The sequence below is a fragment of the Odocoileus virginianus genome, chromosome 7 (genome assembly GCF_023699985.2).
Source record: "Odocoileus virginianus isolate 20LAN1187 ecotype Illinois chromosome 7, Ovbor_1.2, whole genome shotgun sequence".
NCBI lineage: Eukaryota > Metazoa > Chordata > Mammalia > Artiodactyla > Cervidae > Odocoileus > Odocoileus virginianus.
In genome coordinates, this window is record NC_069680.1 from 33344435 (window position 1) to 33361717 (window position 17283).

Genomic DNA, 17283 nt, shown 5'->3' on the forward strand with positions numbered 1-17283 from the left:
CTTCCCTGTCTCCTGTCCCTTATCTGTCTTTGCTACATTCTGGGTAATTGCTCAAGATCCATTTTTCAGTTCACTGATTTCCTTATCAGCTGCTAGCAGATGTGTTGTTGAACTCATTTACAGTGTTTAATTTCCAGAGTTATGATTCTCAGTTCTTTTAAGCGCTGTGTTGTTTTTCTAACTTGCTGGACTTTTGTAGCTTTTGTTAATCTTCTCTTCAACTCATTCTTCTTAAACATATTGAACTTACTGTACATTCTCTGATTGATAGCACCAGTATCTGAAGTCGTGGGTCTGATCCCTCCATCCTTCTTTCGCTGCCTCACTCATGCTGCCTAGTTTCCTGGGGAACGTTATGAGTTTTGGCTGTGAGTTTGTATTTCTTGGAATTTATCACTGGAGTTTCTCTGACATGTCTAGGTTCTAGCTAAAAAAATGAATATTTGTTTCTGCCATATGACTGCAGATCTATGATCTAGGACCACTTTAAAATAAATTACTAGAAAAATAGATTGTTAAAAATTACTAGGTATGAATTTTCACCCCAATTCACTTTTCCACCCATGCCCTTTCTGTGTTGCCTTTACACAACCTTAGCCAAAGCAGAACATCTGAGGGGCAGAAACTGACCCCTCAGTTCACTCAGAGAAACAGAAATAAAAATGCACAGAGACCCGTTCTTCTGCATCCAGTTGACAAAACCCAAAGGTTAGATGGCGCACCCTTTTGTGTGTGAAGTGGCATCTCACATGCGGTCAGTGGCGGTGCTGCACGCTGCAGCCCCTAGGAAGGGGAATTTACCAATACCTAACAAAGTTACTTCTGCACATACCTGTGACCGAGCAGTCCCACTTTTAGGACTACATTCTGAACCCACGTTGCAATACTTCAAAAGATTTACCCAAAAGGCAGTTTATTCAGTGAAATTTTTAATAACTAAATACTGAGAACAACTCAAATGTCCCAATTGCCAAATGACCTGAGTAGTTTTGAGAACCGAAATTTTTTGACTTGGGAAAAAGTAGATTTGGGAGCATTGACATTAAAAACCCATAATCCTGAATTTGAATTAGAAGTACTGTTGTAAGCTATAATGTATATACCATATTTACTAAACCTACAGCTTTACTGAAAGCCTAGATCAGTCTTTTGAGATCAAGGAAGCTATTGAGGAATACCAAGCTTGGGCCCAGGAGGCACCCCAGAAAGGAGCTGCCGGTCAAGGGCAAGACAGCTGGAGTGGACTGTGAACAAGAACTACAACCGGAAGAAACACATCAAATATCCTTACCTCCGTGAGTTCATAATGTCTCTTTAAAGACAAAACATGCTTCCACTGCAGAGACCCTGCTCCAGGGGCTGCAGCTGAGGACTCAAGGCTTCCTCCCCCGGCTCCTTCCCCGAGGAGTGGGACCAGTGCCTGCCTAAGTGGGGGTGAGGGATCCCTCCTGCCCTGTCCCCTCTTGGCAGGCAGGCTCCACCTTGGCACCACTGAGAGTGCTGGGCTGCTGGTCACTTCCCCAGCTGTGGGGCAGTGTTTCTCACCAGGAGAGATGGCGGAGAGGACCCCAGGCTGGCGCCCCACCACTGAGCTCCTAGAGCAGGGGTATCACGGAAACGTCTACCGTTGTCCTCCCCGCCGGCTCCAAAGTCACAGCTCAGAGACTGGGGGGCAGGGGGATGAGCAGTCAGAACACCAGATCGCTTCTAATCTCTTCCCAGAGGACTGACTCTGTTTGCAACATCCTGTGGAAAAGTTCAAACGCAAGTTCTCAAGTTTCATGAGGTAGTGGTGGATACTCGGGAGGAGATTCGAGATAAGGCCAAGCTGGAGGCTGGTTCACAGGACAGAACCAGGGAATCAGAAAACCAGGGGAGCCCTCATGGGGTGGGAACATGAAACACCAACGCAGAAAAGCTTGTATCAAATATCATATATTAATGTATATATATATGGAATCCAGAAAAATGGTACACACAAACCTATTTCCAGGGCAGAAATAGAGACACATAGAGAAGAGGCTTATGGGAATGGGGGGGGGGGGGAAGAGAGGGCATGATGAATTGAGAAAGTGGCATTGACTTATATGCACTATGATGTGTAAATAGCTCACAGGAGAGCTCAGTCTATACTCTGTGATGACCAGGAGGGGTGGGATGGGGCGGGCAGTAGGGAGGCTCAAGAGGGACGGGGTGTGTGTACTTACAGCTGATACACTGTTGTTGTACAGCAGAAATTAATAGCATTATAAAGCAAGTATACTCCAGTTTAAAAAAAAAAAGATTGTGTCAGACAGGCCGGAACTGGATTGGATAAGTTTTAAAGGAAGTTATGCCCAGAGGATTGTTGAAATCAGTAGAGCAGTCAGCTGGCAATTCAGTTCAGTTGCTCAGTCATGTCCGACTCTTTGCGACCCTGTGGACTATAGCACACCAGGCTTCCCTGTCCATCACCAACTCCAGGAGTTTACTCAAACTCATGTCCATAGAGTGGGTGATGCCATCCAACCATCTCATCCTCTGTTATCCCCTTCTCCTCCTGCCTTCAATCTTTCCAGCATCAGGGTCTTTTTCTATGACTTAGTTCTTTGCATCAGGTGGCCAAAGTGTTGGAGCTTCAGTTTCAGCATCAGTCCTTCCAATGAGTATTCAGGACTGATTTTATTTACCATTGAATGGTTGGATCTCCTTGCAGTCCAAGGGACTCGAATCTTCTCCAACACCATGGTTCATCAATTTTTTGGTGCTCAACCTTCTTTATGGTCCAACTCTCACATCCATATGTGACTACTGGAAAAACCATAGCTTTGAGTAGATGACCTTTGTCAGCAAAGTGATGTCGCTGCTTTTTAATATGCTGTCTAGGTTTTCATAGCTCTTTTCCAAGGAGCAAGCATCTTTTATTTTCATGGCTGCAGTGACCATCTGCAGTGATTTTGGAAACCAAGAAAATAAAGTCTCTCACTGTTTCCATTGTTTCCCCATCTTTTTGCCATGAAGTGATGGGACCAGATGCCATGATCTTTGTTTTTTGAATGTTGAGTGTTAAGCTAGCCTTTTCACTGTTCTTTTTCACCTTCATCAAGACATTCTTTAGTTCCTCTTTGCTTTCTGCCGTAAGGATGGTGTCATCTGCATATCTGAGGTTGTTGATATTGCTCCTGGTGATCTTGATTCCAGCTTGTGCTTCATCCATCCTGGCATTTTGCATAATTTACTCTGCATATAAGTTAAATAAGCAAGGTGACAATATACAGCCTTGATGTACTCTTCTCCCAATTTGGAACCAGTCTGTTGTTCCATGTCTGGTTCTAGCTGTTGCTTCCTGACCTGCATACAGATTTCTCAGGAGGCAGGTCAGGTGGTCTGGTATTCCCATCTCTTGAAGAAATTTCCACAGTTTGTTGTGATCCACACAGTCAAAAGCTTTGGCATAGTCAATAAAGCAGAAGTAGATGTTTTCCCAGCAACAGAATGGGAAAGACTAGAGATCTCTTCAAGAAAATTAGAGATACCAAGGGAACATTTCATTCAAAGATGGGCACAATAAAGCACAGAAATGGTATGGACCTAACAGAAGCAGAAGACATTAAGAAGAGGAGGCAAGAATACATAGAAGAATGGTACAAAAAAGATCTTCATGACACATAGACAACTATGATGGTGTGATCACTCACCTAGAGCCAGACATCCTGGAGTGTGAAGTCAAGTGAACCTTAGGAAGCCTCACTACAAACAAAGCTAGTGGATGTGATGGAATTCTAGCTGAGCTATTTCAAATCCTAAAAGACAATGCTGTGAAAGTGCTGCACTCAATATGCCAACAAATTTGGGAAACTCAGCGGTGGCCACAGGACTGGAAAAGGTCAGTGTTCATTCCAATCCCAAAGAAAGGCAATGGCAAAGAATGTTCAAACTGCTGCACAACTACACTCATCTCACACAGTAGCAAAGTAATGCTCAAAATTCTCCAAGTCAGGCTTCAACAACACGTGAACCTAGAACTTCCAGATGTTCAAGCTGGATTTAGAAAAGATAGAGAAACCAGAGATCAAATTGCCAACAATCATTGGATCATAGAAAAAGCAAGAGAGTTCCAGAAAAACATCTACTTCGGCAATTGGTGGAGTTTAACAGCGGGGTGTGGCCCCAGGGCTGTGTCTCCCTCAGCACAGCACTCACCACTGGTGGGGAGGTGGGAGGGTGGGGGTGTAGCAGACAGTCTTCACTAAAATAATCCAACCAATCACCAGAAAAATAAATAATAAGGCCCAGATGATGCCACTCTAATGACAGAAAGTGAAGAGGAACTAAAGAGCATCTTGATGAGGGTGAAATAGGAGAGTGAAAAGCCTGGCTTAAAATTCAACATTCAAAAAACTAAGATCATGGCATTTGGCCCCATCACTTCATGGCAAATAGATGGGGAAACAGTGACAGATTTTATTTTTCTTGGCTCCAAAATCACTGTTGACAAGCACTGCAGCCATGAAATTAAAAGATGCCTTACCTTTGGAGGAAAAACTATGACAAACCTAGACAGCATATTAAAAAGCAGAGACATCACTTTGTTGACAAAGATCTGTATAGTCAAAACTATAGTTTTTCCAGGAGTCATGTATGCATGTGAGAGTTGGACTATAAAGAAGGCTGAGTGCCAAAGAATTGATTCACTCAAATTGTGGTGCTGGAGAAGACTCTTGAGAGTCCCTTGGATAACAAGGAGTTCAAACTAGTCAATCCGAAAGGAGATCAATCCTGCATATTCATTGGAAGGACTGATACTGAAGCTGAAACTCCAACACTTTGGCCACCTGATGGGAAGAGCCAACTCATTGGAAAAGACCCTGATGCTGGGAAAGATTAAGGGCAAGAGGAGAAGGGAATGCAGAAGATGAGATGGTTGGATGGCATCACCAACTTAGTGGACATGAGTTTGAAGAATCTCTGGGAGATAGTGAAGGACAGGGAAGCCTATGTGCTGCAGTTCATGGGGCTGCAAAGAGCTGGACACAACTTCGTGACTGAGGAACAAATACCATGAAAGCTATAGAACACTGTTCAGATAAAGAAGAGTTAAATAATTAGAAAAACATCTCATGCACATGATTAACTTAACATTGTTAACATGGCAATATTCCTTAATTTACAGATTCAATGCACTCTCTATCAGAAACCTAGTGGACTTCTTTGTAGAAATTGACAATCTGATTCTATAATTCATATGGAATTGCAAGGACCCCAGAATAGGTCATTCTTGTCCTTGAAAGAAGAGCAAAACAGTAAGATTTCAAAACTTACTACCAAAAAAAGAAAAAAACTTACTACAAAGCAACAGTAATCCAGACACTGGTACTGGCAGAGAATAAATATACAGATCAATGGAATAGAACTGAAGGTCCAGAAATAAACCCACACACCTATGGTCAAGCGATATTTGAGGGCATGCAAAGACAATAGGGATAGAGTAGTCTTTTCAACAAATGGTGCTGGGATAGTTGGATAACCACATGCAAAAGCACCAAGTTGGATACTTACCTTACAGAATATTAAAAAAATGGATCAAAAGTCTAAATGTAAGAAATACAACTATAAAACACTTAGGGAAAAACCAGAGTGAATCTTCATGATTGTGGGTTTGGCAAAAGATTCTTAAGTATGCCACCACAAGCATAAGCGAGGACTTCCCTGGCGATCCAGTGGCTAAAGACTCCTTGCTCCCAGCAAAGGATGCCCCGGGCTGGTCCTGCAACTCAGAGTTAGCATGCCACAAGTAGAGATCCCACAGGCTGCAACTAGACACCCTGCAACTAAAACCTGGCCCAGCCAAATCAATTTTTTTTTAAGTGCAAGCAACAAAATTAAAAATAGCTATAATGGATTTAATCAAATTAAAATCTTTTGTATTTCAAAGGACACTGTCAAGAAAGTGGAAAGAAAACCCACATAATGGAAGAAAACATTTGCAAATTCTATATCTGATGAGGATTTAATATCCTGAGTATATAAAGAATGCTTACAAATGCTCAACCCAAAGAAAACTCAACTAAAAACTAGGCAAAGGACTTAAGCGGATATTTCTCTAAAGAAGATACATAAAAATGGCAAATGAGCACATGAGAAGATGGTATCACTACTAAACACAGATTAAAGTCTGAGGCTTCACATTCACTTGGCTGACTGCAATCAAAATGTCAGATAGAAACAAGTGTTGGACATGATAGGGAGAAACTGGACTTTCTGCTGTTATTTACCATGTTAACAAATTCAAAGGGGAAGCAACTGATCACCTAAATATATGCCAAAAAAGCATTTAATAAAGTGCAACCTTCACTGATATTAAAACGCCCTATTAACTAGTTGGAGAAGGAAACGTAAGGCACCTGAAAACCCTGCACACATCATGCTTATGGTGAAACGGAGAAGTGTTTGCTTCAAAAAGCAAGAGTGAGACGAAGATGCCTCTTCTGGAAACTTCTGTCCACACTCACACTGCAGGCTCTAGCCAGCCCATAACGCAGGAGAAAAGTGAGTGATGTGTACCGCTGCGTTTTGTTTCAGCTCCATTTAAGGAAAGTTAATCCTGCCTCCTTCAGGCGCTGGGCGCTGCCCCTGGGCCTCTGGGTACAGCATTCACCGCCCCATGTTGTGGGCACAGGGCCTCACTGAGCGTAGGCATGAGCACGAAGTTCCTCATTCTACAGATTTTCAAAGTCAACCTGGAAAAACAGTGACATCATTCCTTGAATGTTTAAAGGAATAATGCAGCTGTCTGGTGTGGTTTTTAAAAACACATGCTTCATACATGCTGAGACATTTCCTGTCCACATTTTACTGCCTCTGAAATTTTGCATCTTATCATCACGGACCATGCTGGTTAATTTGTTGTATGGTTATTTTTCCTAATCGTCTAATTGATGGAAATACAGCACAACACATAGACTATCGGAAACAGCAAAACTGTGTGTACTTAGTTAATGAGACAACACTTGTTTAAAACTCATATGAAAGTCCCAGAACTCTGGGCCATCTGGGGAGCATTACGCACTGTCACGCCGGGACTCAGGTGTGGTGTGGTCACTGAGAAGCACTTCTGAGGGTGTGCGCAGCACTGGCCGGGAGGCCAGAGAGAACCTGCCCGTGCCCGCTGCTGGCTGTCTCCAGCAGCGCGTGACCTCAGGTGATACAGAAATGGCCTCATTCTTTACAAGGCGATCATTTTAGCCTTCCAGCCTATCGGGGTGAAGTACCTCGGTAGTGTTTTCTTGTAGTGAAATGTTTCATGCTCACAAAAGCAAATGTAAAATCGCCTGCATGTTCTGGCAAGGACAGCAGAGCCCACAGCCCCCCAGCCCAGCTCAGGAAGTGCCCGGTGTCAGAGGAGCCCCTTGAGGGGGTCTCTATCCTCCTGGCAACTGCTGTCTGTGATCATTCAAGATCCATGTTTAGACGGTGCAGTCCCTCCCCCGGAAGTCCTGAAGCAAGACTGAGCCAGCCGTACCCTCAGGGGTCCACGCCTGGAGTGGGCTGGGGGCATCCCCCCAGACACAGAGTAGGCCAGGCTGGTTCAGGGGCCAGCAGGGGCCCTGGAGCTGACTGGGGGTCAGGTGGGACCCTGGGGCCCAGCCTGATCCCACCCAGGCAGCAGAGGTGACACTGACGTGGGAGCCCGAGACTCGGGCTTGGCGAGCGGGTCACGACCTGGGGTCCTCCATGGTCCCACCTTCCGCGATCTGCACTTCCAGGGGTCGCCCAGAGTCCACACCTTTGCACAACTCTGCCCACCCTCTGTCTCTGGATCAGCAGGCCCTGTACCTCCAAAGAGGCGTGGTCTGCCCTGAACTGCTGTCCTGCCCCTCTGTCCAGGGGGTGCCCCACGGGAGGGCTGCTGTCTCCAAACCCGAAGACAGGAACCCGGCATGCAGTGAGGGGGCAGGGCGCTGCAGCTTGGAGCCTTCCATGCAGGGTCACGACAGGTGAATGCTCCCACACTGGCTCCAGTGGGCTCCTGGCTGCTCGAGGCCTTGAAGACACAGTGGCCGAGGAGACAGCCACAGTGCCCCCGGGCCCCGAGACCTGCCCAGAGCATTCAGGGGCCCAAGCAGAAGTCCACGGGCGAACTGCCCTCTCCCGTCCTGCGGGGGACCCTATTCTAGAACCACCAGAACAATCTTGGAAAGTCTGCCTCAGCCTTGCCCAGCAAGGGCACCCAGCTGGTGGGCTCTGGGCCCCATGGAGCCTCAGTCACCCTCCGGTAGTCTGGGTGCCAAGCCCTGAGTTGGACAAAAGAGGGCCAACCACCTCTGTGGGGACCTGAGCGGTGAGGCCCCCCGGGGCGTCTTGGTAAGAACCTAAGAACCGGATATGGAGACGGAGCAAACCAATGCGGCTGGCTCCTTCCTGAGCCCGGGCTGCCTGGTGCTCTGTGCTGCGGAGGAAAGGATCAAATATCGACCGGCCTTAGAAAGCAGCACGTGCACTTCTGCGGGGGCCTGAGCAGACAGAACCCGCTCCGTGGCCGCCCTCGGGCCCCCAGCCCCTCAGCCAAGCTCCCTTGGTGCAGGGACCCTGCCCGCCTTCTCGGCCTTCTCCACATTTCCAGACCACCCCCTTGAAAGTCGTGACTGGAGTTGGGTTCCGAGTTTAAAGAGCACAGGTTCAGGACTCGCTGGTCCACATCAGAGGAGAGGTGGGCTGCAGCTGACTTCCTCCTCCCATCACCAGGCCTTCATCTCCAGCAGCTGTGCTTCAAGAACTCGGGTAGCTTCTCTCTCAAGTCCTGACTTTGCATTTTTCCAGGAAACCGGGGGAGAATGCCTGCTAAACACAGAAATTAATGCCGCACCACCCTTGCTTCCTGCTGCCTGAAACTCCATCTCCTTCCTCTTCTCCAGGCGGCAGGACCCCAACTCTGCAATCCTCACGGAAGGAAGGGCTGGGAATTCCTTCCCCTGGGGGCCCGGAGCAGCCCATGCCCCCGCAGCCCAGGCGGTTTGCAGTCCGGGTCCCACCTCCAGCTCCAAGGGTCAGCTCCTCTTCTCACCTGGCGCCTGAGCACGATGTCCAGAGGCAGTGGGAGGATGAGGATCAGGTCTCCTGATGTCCACCAGCCATCCCGGGCAGTCGTTGGGAAGTTCTGACCGCAGGCTCCGCCGGTCCTGCTGTGGGTGCGCCTGACACCCCGGACCGCCGTCCCCCTCGGGCTCCGTTCTCGCGGAAGCCAAGCGGCCGCGCCAGGCCCGCGCTCCGCCCCGCGTTCCGCCAAGGCCCGGAGGCCGGCGGCCGAAGCGTGGGCGCCCTGCGCATCACACACGTTCCCGTAGACAGTACCTCGCCTCTGGTGGAGTGGAGAAAATAAATTAACGTGGGGAAATTGCCTTAAAATAAACGTGGAAGTTTTCAGTCGGCCACGACGCCGAGAAAGTTCGTTAGTGAAAGCAACCGGTAAGTTTCTCTTTAGGAACCGCGGCGCCAAACTATCATTGTCTTGTCTCTGTACGGAATCGGCTTCCGCCGCCGCAGCCAGAAACAACCTACTAGGTTCCGAGCCCCCGCGGTTGCTGGAGACAGGGTCTCAAAATGCTTTACTGGCTGCTTTGTACACAGAGAGAAGCCCTATTTCGGTCCATTTCCACACTATAAAACTATGTTCACTGTTTTTCAGGAAAATTTGTACAAACATGACTTTTTAAAAAGCTTTCAAATATCCGTAAGATACCCGTAAGATAGGTTTGTGCATCAATTGCAACTCTACTACAAGAAAACACGAAAACCTTAAAGACAAGTCAAGTAGAGGACCCCAGACGCCCGCTGCGCAGCAGCGAGATCCCTCCTCCTTCCCGGCGGCGGAGGTCCACCGGCCCCGCCCCGCCCTTCCTGCCCAGCGGACCCCAGCCCCAGGGTCTCGAGGCTCTAGGCCAGTAATACAGGCCGTAGGCGGCCACGGGCTCGGCGAGGAGTCCGGGCATCTGCAGCTGGGCGGCGTGAAGGCGGGTGCCCAGCGGGAAGAGCAGGGAGCACGGGGGCAGCAGCGGCCTGGCCGTCAGCTTCAGCTTCTCCAGCTCAGCCTCCTGCAGTCGCTTGGCCTTGGCCCGGCGGTTCTGAAACCAGATCTTGACCTGCGTCTCGGAGAGACAGGCTGCTGGAGAACGCGGTGCGCCCCGCGATGGACAGGCACTGCTGCTACCGAACCTGCGCTCCAGCGCCAGCAGCTGCGCGGTGGTGAAGGGCGTCCGCTTCTTGCGGTTGCTCTTTTGCTTCCGGAGGGCGCAGGGTGGACCTGGGGGGGAAGAGCACAAAGAGGGCACTCGGACGCACTCCGGGATCGCCGCCAGGGCCGATTCTGGATGTGAGTCCCGGCTCCATGACCGCGAGCTTCAGGTGAGACGGGACCCCGAAAGCCTTTGCGGTAATGAAGCGAGGCACGGGGGGGAGGGGGGACTGCGCTCGGAGCGGGGCGAAGTGGACTGGGGCTCTGCTCCCCAGGGAGGAGGGCAACTCTGCCCGCTTGGAAAAGCGGGAAACTTGAGCACGAAGCTGCAGCAAGACCTGAGCGTTGAGCGAGGAGGGGAAACAGAGGTCGGCCGTGGCCGGAGACGGTAGGGTGCGCGGCCGGAGAGACTCTGAGACCAGAGGCCCTGCGTCTGGGGTTGCGGGCCCGCCCCCAGGGTAGACCTGTTTGGAGGGGACAGAGGGGACAGGACTCGCGCGCCGGAGGGCTTGGGCGGGCTCTCGTGGGCTGGTTTCTTTCTTTGCACTCAGGCCGGCGCGTTAGTGGATGGCTATTTCCGAAGTTACGAACGACAGCGCCTTTCCCGCCCTGGTCCTCCGAGCCCGGGCCGAGCAGGCTCCTCTCTCAGCTCGGGACCGCGCGACAGAGCACTTACGTGGGGGCGCTGGAGGGGGCGGCCGGCGGGAACCAGGTCCGGGGTTCCGCGGTGCCCCGCAGCCTCTCCCGGGGTTGCACGGGCTCCGAGCCCGGCCAGCGCTCGGTCTCCAGCAACGACTCGACGCCAAAGGGCAGCGGGCCGGGCCTCGCACGGTCCCCGTCGTACGTCCTAAGCCCAGCCGGGTTCATGCCGAGCGAAGCGGGGCCATGCCCTGGCCGGCGGGCGCTGGGCTAGCGGAGCCCGGCGGGTGCAACGTGGGGGCAGCATGACGCGAGACTGCCGGGGGCTCCGCGGCGCCCCCTCCCTCGGTTCCCTTTTTATAAGAAGCAGCGCCCCTTTCACACCCAGCTGTCAAATCGCCGCAGTGGCTGCCACGTGGGTCCAGACGCCCATTGATTTCGCTGACCCGGGAGGAGGGCACGGGCAAGGAGGGGCGGGGCCGCCGGCCAAGCCCAGGACTGCGACCCGTGCGCCCCAGCCCCGGCCAGTCCGGCGCACCCCGTCGATTTCCTGGAGCCGCTGTGGCAGGGCTGGGATGCGGCTGGGGCACCGGGGAGCATGAGGAGCTGGCCCCAGCCTCCTCGCGTGGAGGAGCCCACAGTGGGCGCGACGGGGTTGAGCCTCGGTCCGGCGCCTCCCGCCGTGTCCTCGCCCGCGGGCTGCTCATCCCGCTGCGCTGAAGCCCGGAGCCAGAACCATCCGCGCGGGCCTGCCTTGTGGCACTTCCAGGCACTCTCTCCAAAAACCCTGGGGACCACTTTTGACTGACCTTGCGCCCGGACTGGAGACTCTGCTTCGGTTGCCTGGAAGTCGGGCCACGGCGCCCTGAGCCTGGGTGGCTTTTCAGGCGCCCGTAGCTGCCGGGCGCTCTCCCTGGCGTCCCACAGCCTGGCCCCGGGAGCGGCCGGCGGGGCGCGGCGAACGTCCCAGGGCAGGGCCGGGGGCCGGCCGAGGCGCCCATGTCTCACAGGCCTCCGACGCGGGGCCTGGGACACAAGCAGGGCGCCTCGGGCCGCCGGTCGCGAGGTCGGTCACTGGGCGTTGGATTCACCGTCAGCCTCTCCCGCTCCGCGCTTGCTCGGCCCAATCCTCGGAAAACCCGGGCCCTGGGACCTGGGAAAAGCCCTGCGACGCTAGTTCCGACAGATCCCTGCCGCGTCGGTCGAGCTGCTCCCGATACGCCGCGACCAGATGGAGCCGGATCCCCGGCCGGGTTCTAGAAGGAGCCAAGGTCCGACAGAGACTAGCACTTATTGGGACTCTTTCTCCGAAACTGGACCGATCTTTGGTTTGGAAACCTTCTTGAGTGCTTCAGACAAGGCACTTCTCTGCAGTCTTTCCGCGAACGGAAGAACCTCGCATGAATTTTAGAATAAATCACAAGATAGGTTTGCCAGTAACGATTTCATGTCGGAGTAATAACCCGGAACGCAGAAGCAGCAAACTAAATCGACACATGTTTATTTTTGAAAAACCAAAGTTGTTTAAGGAAAGCTAGCTTTGGGTGATGCTTTGTCCTGTTAAGCTAGAGAAATTTACTCAGAAAGTTTCTCACCATGCAAATTTAGAAGCAAGACTGAAAGGGCCAGAGCCCTCTGGCCAGGCGTGTGTCTGAGGCTAGACCAGCTCTTTCTGCATTCCTAGATAAATTGCCTTTTTCTCATGTAACAAAGATGTTCTGAGTTGATTGAAAATAATTGCATCATTAAAGCACTTTCTTTGAAGGTCTTTCTCCTGATAGTTTAACAGGCCACTCACTGGAGCCTTTGAAAAAGAATTTTAATGAGGAAAACAGCCAGCTCCCTCGGCCTGCTCCTTGTCCACTCAGGATGGCCCAGAAGTGGCTTCTGGGTGGATGCCGCAGGGCCTGGGCTGTGCCTGGCTGGTCTGGGGTGGGAAGGGGCTGTGGGGCGAGGTACAGGTGCTGACCTTCAGGAGGTCTCCCTGGAGGCATCTGGACTGGTGTGTCTCCCTTTCAGCAAGGGGAGCCAGTGCTGACCAGTCTCCTGCCTGGCCCAGCCCCAGGGCTGGAGGATGGAGGAGAGCCCCTGGGCGTGGACAGCAAAGCCAGACCCCAGCACCGAGCATGAACAGGCTCTGGCACAGTGGCTTCTCCAGCCCCACTGGGGCTGGAGGTGGGCAGGGGAGGTGGGCAGGGGTGGTGGGCGTGAGAAGGACAGGATCCCATTTCCGTCAACGTGCGGGCTTTGGACACAGAAGCCTGGACCCAGCTACAGAGCCTGGGCACTGTCTCCCGTCACCAGAAGAGATGAAGACACCTGCGGGCACCTGGCTTTCCAGTGGCTCAGAAGCAGGCCAGCCAGGCCTATGGACAGGAGACCAGGCCCAGACCTGGCAGTGGCCCCTCTTGAGGCTGGTAGGTGCTGAAGTCAGTGCCAACTCCCCACCCCATCTCAAGTGAGCCCCTGAAATGATAGCAAAGCCTCAAAGACCGGCCCGCTCAGTCCGCACTGGGGCAGACACTGACCCCAGTCTGAGCGACGTTGTTCCTGCAGTTTGCTCTGAGCCCTGAGGGGCCAGGAGGTCAGCAAAGGCTAGACACCTGTTCTTCCTGTGTCCTGGTACCTCCTTTTGGTGCTGACTTCACAGGTTGAGCACATTCCAGAAACGAGGGACGAGTCCAGACATGGGGATCGGACACCGAGAGGCCTCCTGTCAGTGCAGTCAGCGTAGGGAGGTGAGTTCTGAGAACGGATTTTGTTTTGTAGGACTCATCCAGCGGGGTTTGGATCTGCACGGGACTCAGGAACAGAAACGCTCTCCCCGTCTTAAAACCTGGTGGAGGGGAGGGTCTGCTGAAGTGAGAGAAAGTAAGTCACGCTCACAGCAACGGTGCTGAGGGAGGGAAGCTGGCATCACGTGACTGAGGACACTGACCGTCCCCTTTTGCACGTGGATGGAGGCAGCTGGCGTGGTCTCCATGGTGGCTTGCAGGTGGGGCGCCATTGCTGGCCCGTGGCCTACAGACAGCTGACTCCTGGTCTTGCTCCAGGGCAGCACCGCCCCTCCTCTGGGCCCCTTCTAAAGGCCGCGCCTTCCAGACAGTGCAGTCTGCAGGGAGCATGGTGCGGCTCTACCGCTTCATGCCTCACCCTCTGTCACCTCTCTCAGCCGAGGCCCCCAACAGCCTCCCTTTCATCCTGAAAGGCTGGGACCACTCTCCTTCTCAAAGGCATCTGTGCTGGTTCCTTTGACTTTTTCCTTCTCAACTTATTGGAAAATTGCTCCAAATACAAATGGTACTTTCCATGACTCTGGCCAGAAGAGGGCTAGATGACACTCTCCAGCAGCTGGTGGGTGTGATGAGGGAGAGGCCAGCGGACAGGAGATCCGTCTCCCCAGGTGGATGCTGCGGTGTCGCTCAGGGGAGGACCTGCTCCAGGTCGGATGAGGCCCATGAGATGGGGAGGGCTCAGGCGAACGTGGGGGCTGAGGAGAGAAGGCCCCGGGACTCATCCTGAGACCCCTGTCACTTCAAGGTGTCTCCCCACGTCTTTCCTTTTCTCCTGTTCCCGTCTAACCTCTCTGCCAATTCACCTTCATGTTTATCCTTTACGTGCAGGACTTGGAAACCTGGGCACGCCTCCTGGAGAGGAACCAGAGGAGGAGCCCATTTTTATCGAGTGACGCTCTGTCCAGAGCAACAGGTGCGAGTAATTTTGTCCGGTACAGAAGGACCCCTCCCCACCCCTACCGCTGCTACCTAATCCTCAGGACCCGGCAGTATGTCACGGTATGTGGCAAAGCTGGGATTGAGACTGTTCATCAGCTGCTTTGGGATGGCTAGAGCCTTCTGGAGCATCCAGGGAGACCCAGTCTAATTGTGAGGGTCCTCGAGAGGCCAGAGGGGCAGTGTGGGACGGACTGAGCTCGTCACAGCTGGCTTTGGCTGTGGCCTCTAGAGGACCCAGAGCCTCCAGCAGGACCAGCCCAGGCTACTCACACCTGATGTAGCCGAGGGAGACCCACCTGGACTTCTGGCCCCAGGTCTGTGCAGGGGTGTATCTGGGCTGTCTGCAGTCGGGAGACAGTGCCTCTGGACAGTGCCTCTGGACAGAGGCAGTAGGGAGCTGGCATCCCCTACCCGGCACTTCTTATCATCCCCACTTTTGTGGGAGAGGAAACAGGCTCTGAGGGAGGCGATTTGGCAGGGGTCCGGCGGGATGGGCCCAGCCGCGAGTCACTCTCATGTCCGTGCTCTGTCCTCTGCACACTGCCTGGGGTGGGGGCCTGGCACTGTCTCCATGGGTCAGAGGTACCTGGGCCTCACTGTGGCGCCAGCTCTTGCAGAGTCCAGGCCCTGGGCATCCTGAGCCACCTCCCTTGCTCTGCCTGCCCCGCCCTGTCGCCAAGCCCCCACGTGGGATGCGCTCAGGTCCCCTCTGCTGGCAGAGCTGGGAGTCAGACTGTCTGTGCCCGGTGGAGGTGGGGCTCTGTCTCCTGGGGGAGCTGGCTGTGGGCGTCTAACTGCAGAGACCAGGTGAGCTGGAGGTCTCGGTGGACACAAGACAGCAGCAGGCCAGGGAAGTCCTTGCCTGCAGAAACAGGGGGCCCTAGGGACAGCTTGCGGTGCAGCCCAGACGTGGACCTGAAGCGTAGGATGGGTGGGAGAGTCCACAAAGCTCCGCAGAGAGGATGCTATTTTGGAATTACTGAATTGTAAATATATATATATATTATTCTTAAGAGTGAACAACTTTGGAGATGCTTGAAAAAAGGAAGGGCATGGCGGGAAAACACCATTCAGGAGAAGATGGGGGTGAGTGTAGGATGGCTCTGGAAACAGGAGCCAAGCTGCCACTCCAGGCTTGATGCCCTTCGGCTCCAAGGCCCAGAGGGGACAGTGATTAGACCCAGGGCCTCTGGTTGGCGCTCCAGGGCAGGCGATAGGGCAGGACCGTGACCCAGGGGTGAACTACGAGGGCCACGAGAGTCCCCTGGCGCTAGCCCTTTGGGCAGTGAAGGCTTATCAGTGCCCTGATCTCTAGCAACCAGCTCTGAGATTCATTATCTTTATTGTTTCCTGCTTTCTATTTCATTGCTCTTTTCGTTTCCTTTACTTAGTTTACATTTAGTTTGCTCTGCTTTTTCAAGTTTCTCAGTGTGGAAGCGCTCATGGATTTCTAACCTTTCTTCTTTCCTGGTGTAGCCGTCAGCGCCATGAAGTTTCCTGTAAGCACTGCTTTGGTGCGTCCTACAATTTCGATGTTTTCATTCTTAGTTCAAAATATTAATTCTCTCTTTTAAAAATTTTTTTTTATTAATTCTCTTTTGATTTCCTCTTTGACCCAAGATCACTCAGAAGTGTGTTACTGAGTTTCCAAGTATTTGAGGTTTTTTCAGGGATGTTTCTGTATCTGTTTTCATTTTACATCCATTTGGTAGCACACACTTTAACATGTGTCCTTGGCCTTGACTGGGGAGGAGGGAAAGGGAAGCTGGGATGGAGAGAGATGTTGGGGGCAGAGGCCAGGGCCACAGAGCTCAGAGAAGGGACCCTAGGACCCGTGAGGCCTGAGGGGCCATGGGACTCAAGGACAGGGATCCCAGGACTCTGAGCGACTGACTCCACCTCTCCTGGGAGTTAACGGCCCACCCAGAGCCTCAGGACCCTCTGACTGAGGAGGGACTGGGGGGAAGTCAAGCCCCCGGAGCAGAGGAGACCCTGTGTGGCCTGAGTGCAGGGAGCCAGGGGAGGGCAGCAATGGGAGCAGTGGGCAGTTCCAGGGCCGGGCGCGGCGGGGTCACGCTCACTGCCCAGCAGTGCCTGGGACCTGGCTCATCTCCGTGCTGCTTGCCAGCCTGCTGCGAGGACTCTGGGAATCCACAGGAGTGTCCCCGTGGCACCTGGGCAGGGGGAACCTGGAGTCCAGCCAGGAGCCCCGAGGCAGCCCCTGGCTCTGGGCAGAGGAGGGAGGCATGAAGGAGCCCAGGCACAGGGCCTCATTGCCCTTCTCAGCGCTACAGGAAGGGCTGGCTCGGGCCCCCCGCCCCGTACCCCACTGGCCTGGGAGACAGGTGGTCCTGGTTCGGAGAGGGCGGTGGGGGGCCCCCCTGGCCCCCCCAGGCAGTCTTTTGCCCTACTCCACAGGCTGTCGCACTGTGGAAAGGGCCTCTCGCCAGCCACGGGCACTGTGGACGGAAGTGCTGGTGAGGGCTGTGGGCTTGTAGCATGGATGGGGAAGGCCGTGGCCCCAGACCCCATCCTGGGAGAGACGGAGGGGTCCTCCTGAGTCTGGCCACTCCCCCGGGAAGCTGGAGAGGGTCCTATTCAGCCAGGCCATGTATTTCCTCCCAAAGGCCTTCTCCCTGCCCAGCCCAACTGCCCAGCACACGGCCACCTCTGAATGCCCAGCCGGGCCCTTCAATCCTG

General features: G+C 53.4%; 1 protein-coding gene across 1 annotated transcript; it reads right to left on the minus strand.

Annotated features, from left to right (window-relative positions):
• Window positions 1–5861: 5861 nt before the first annotated feature.
• On the minus strand, window positions 5862–11077 carry LOC139035882 (homeobox protein MSX-3-like). Its single transcript, XM_070469824.1, has 3 exons — window positions 10887–11077; window positions 9044–10374; window positions 5862–8817 (listed from the first exon to the last, which is right to left on the minus strand). The coding sequence occupies exons 1-2, from the start codon at window positions 11075–11077 to the stop codon at window positions 9786–9788; spliced, it is 780 nt and encodes a 259-aa protein (XP_070325925.1). The 3' UTR covers window positions 5862–8817; window positions 9044–9785.
• Window positions 11078–17283: the final 6206 nt, after the last annotated feature.

What these genes read in the sequence shown, in the direction of transcription:
- LOC139035882 (XM_070469824.1), bottom strand. Translation starts at nt 11,077, where the DNA reads ATGAACCCGGCTGGGCTTAGGACGTACGACGGGGACCGTGCGAGGCCC. An exon ending in GCCCCCTCCAGCGCCCCCAC is followed by an intron (nt 10,375 to 10,886) that starts GTAAGTGCTCTG and finishes TCTCACCTGAAG; the next exon opens with CTCGCGGTCATGGAGCCGGG.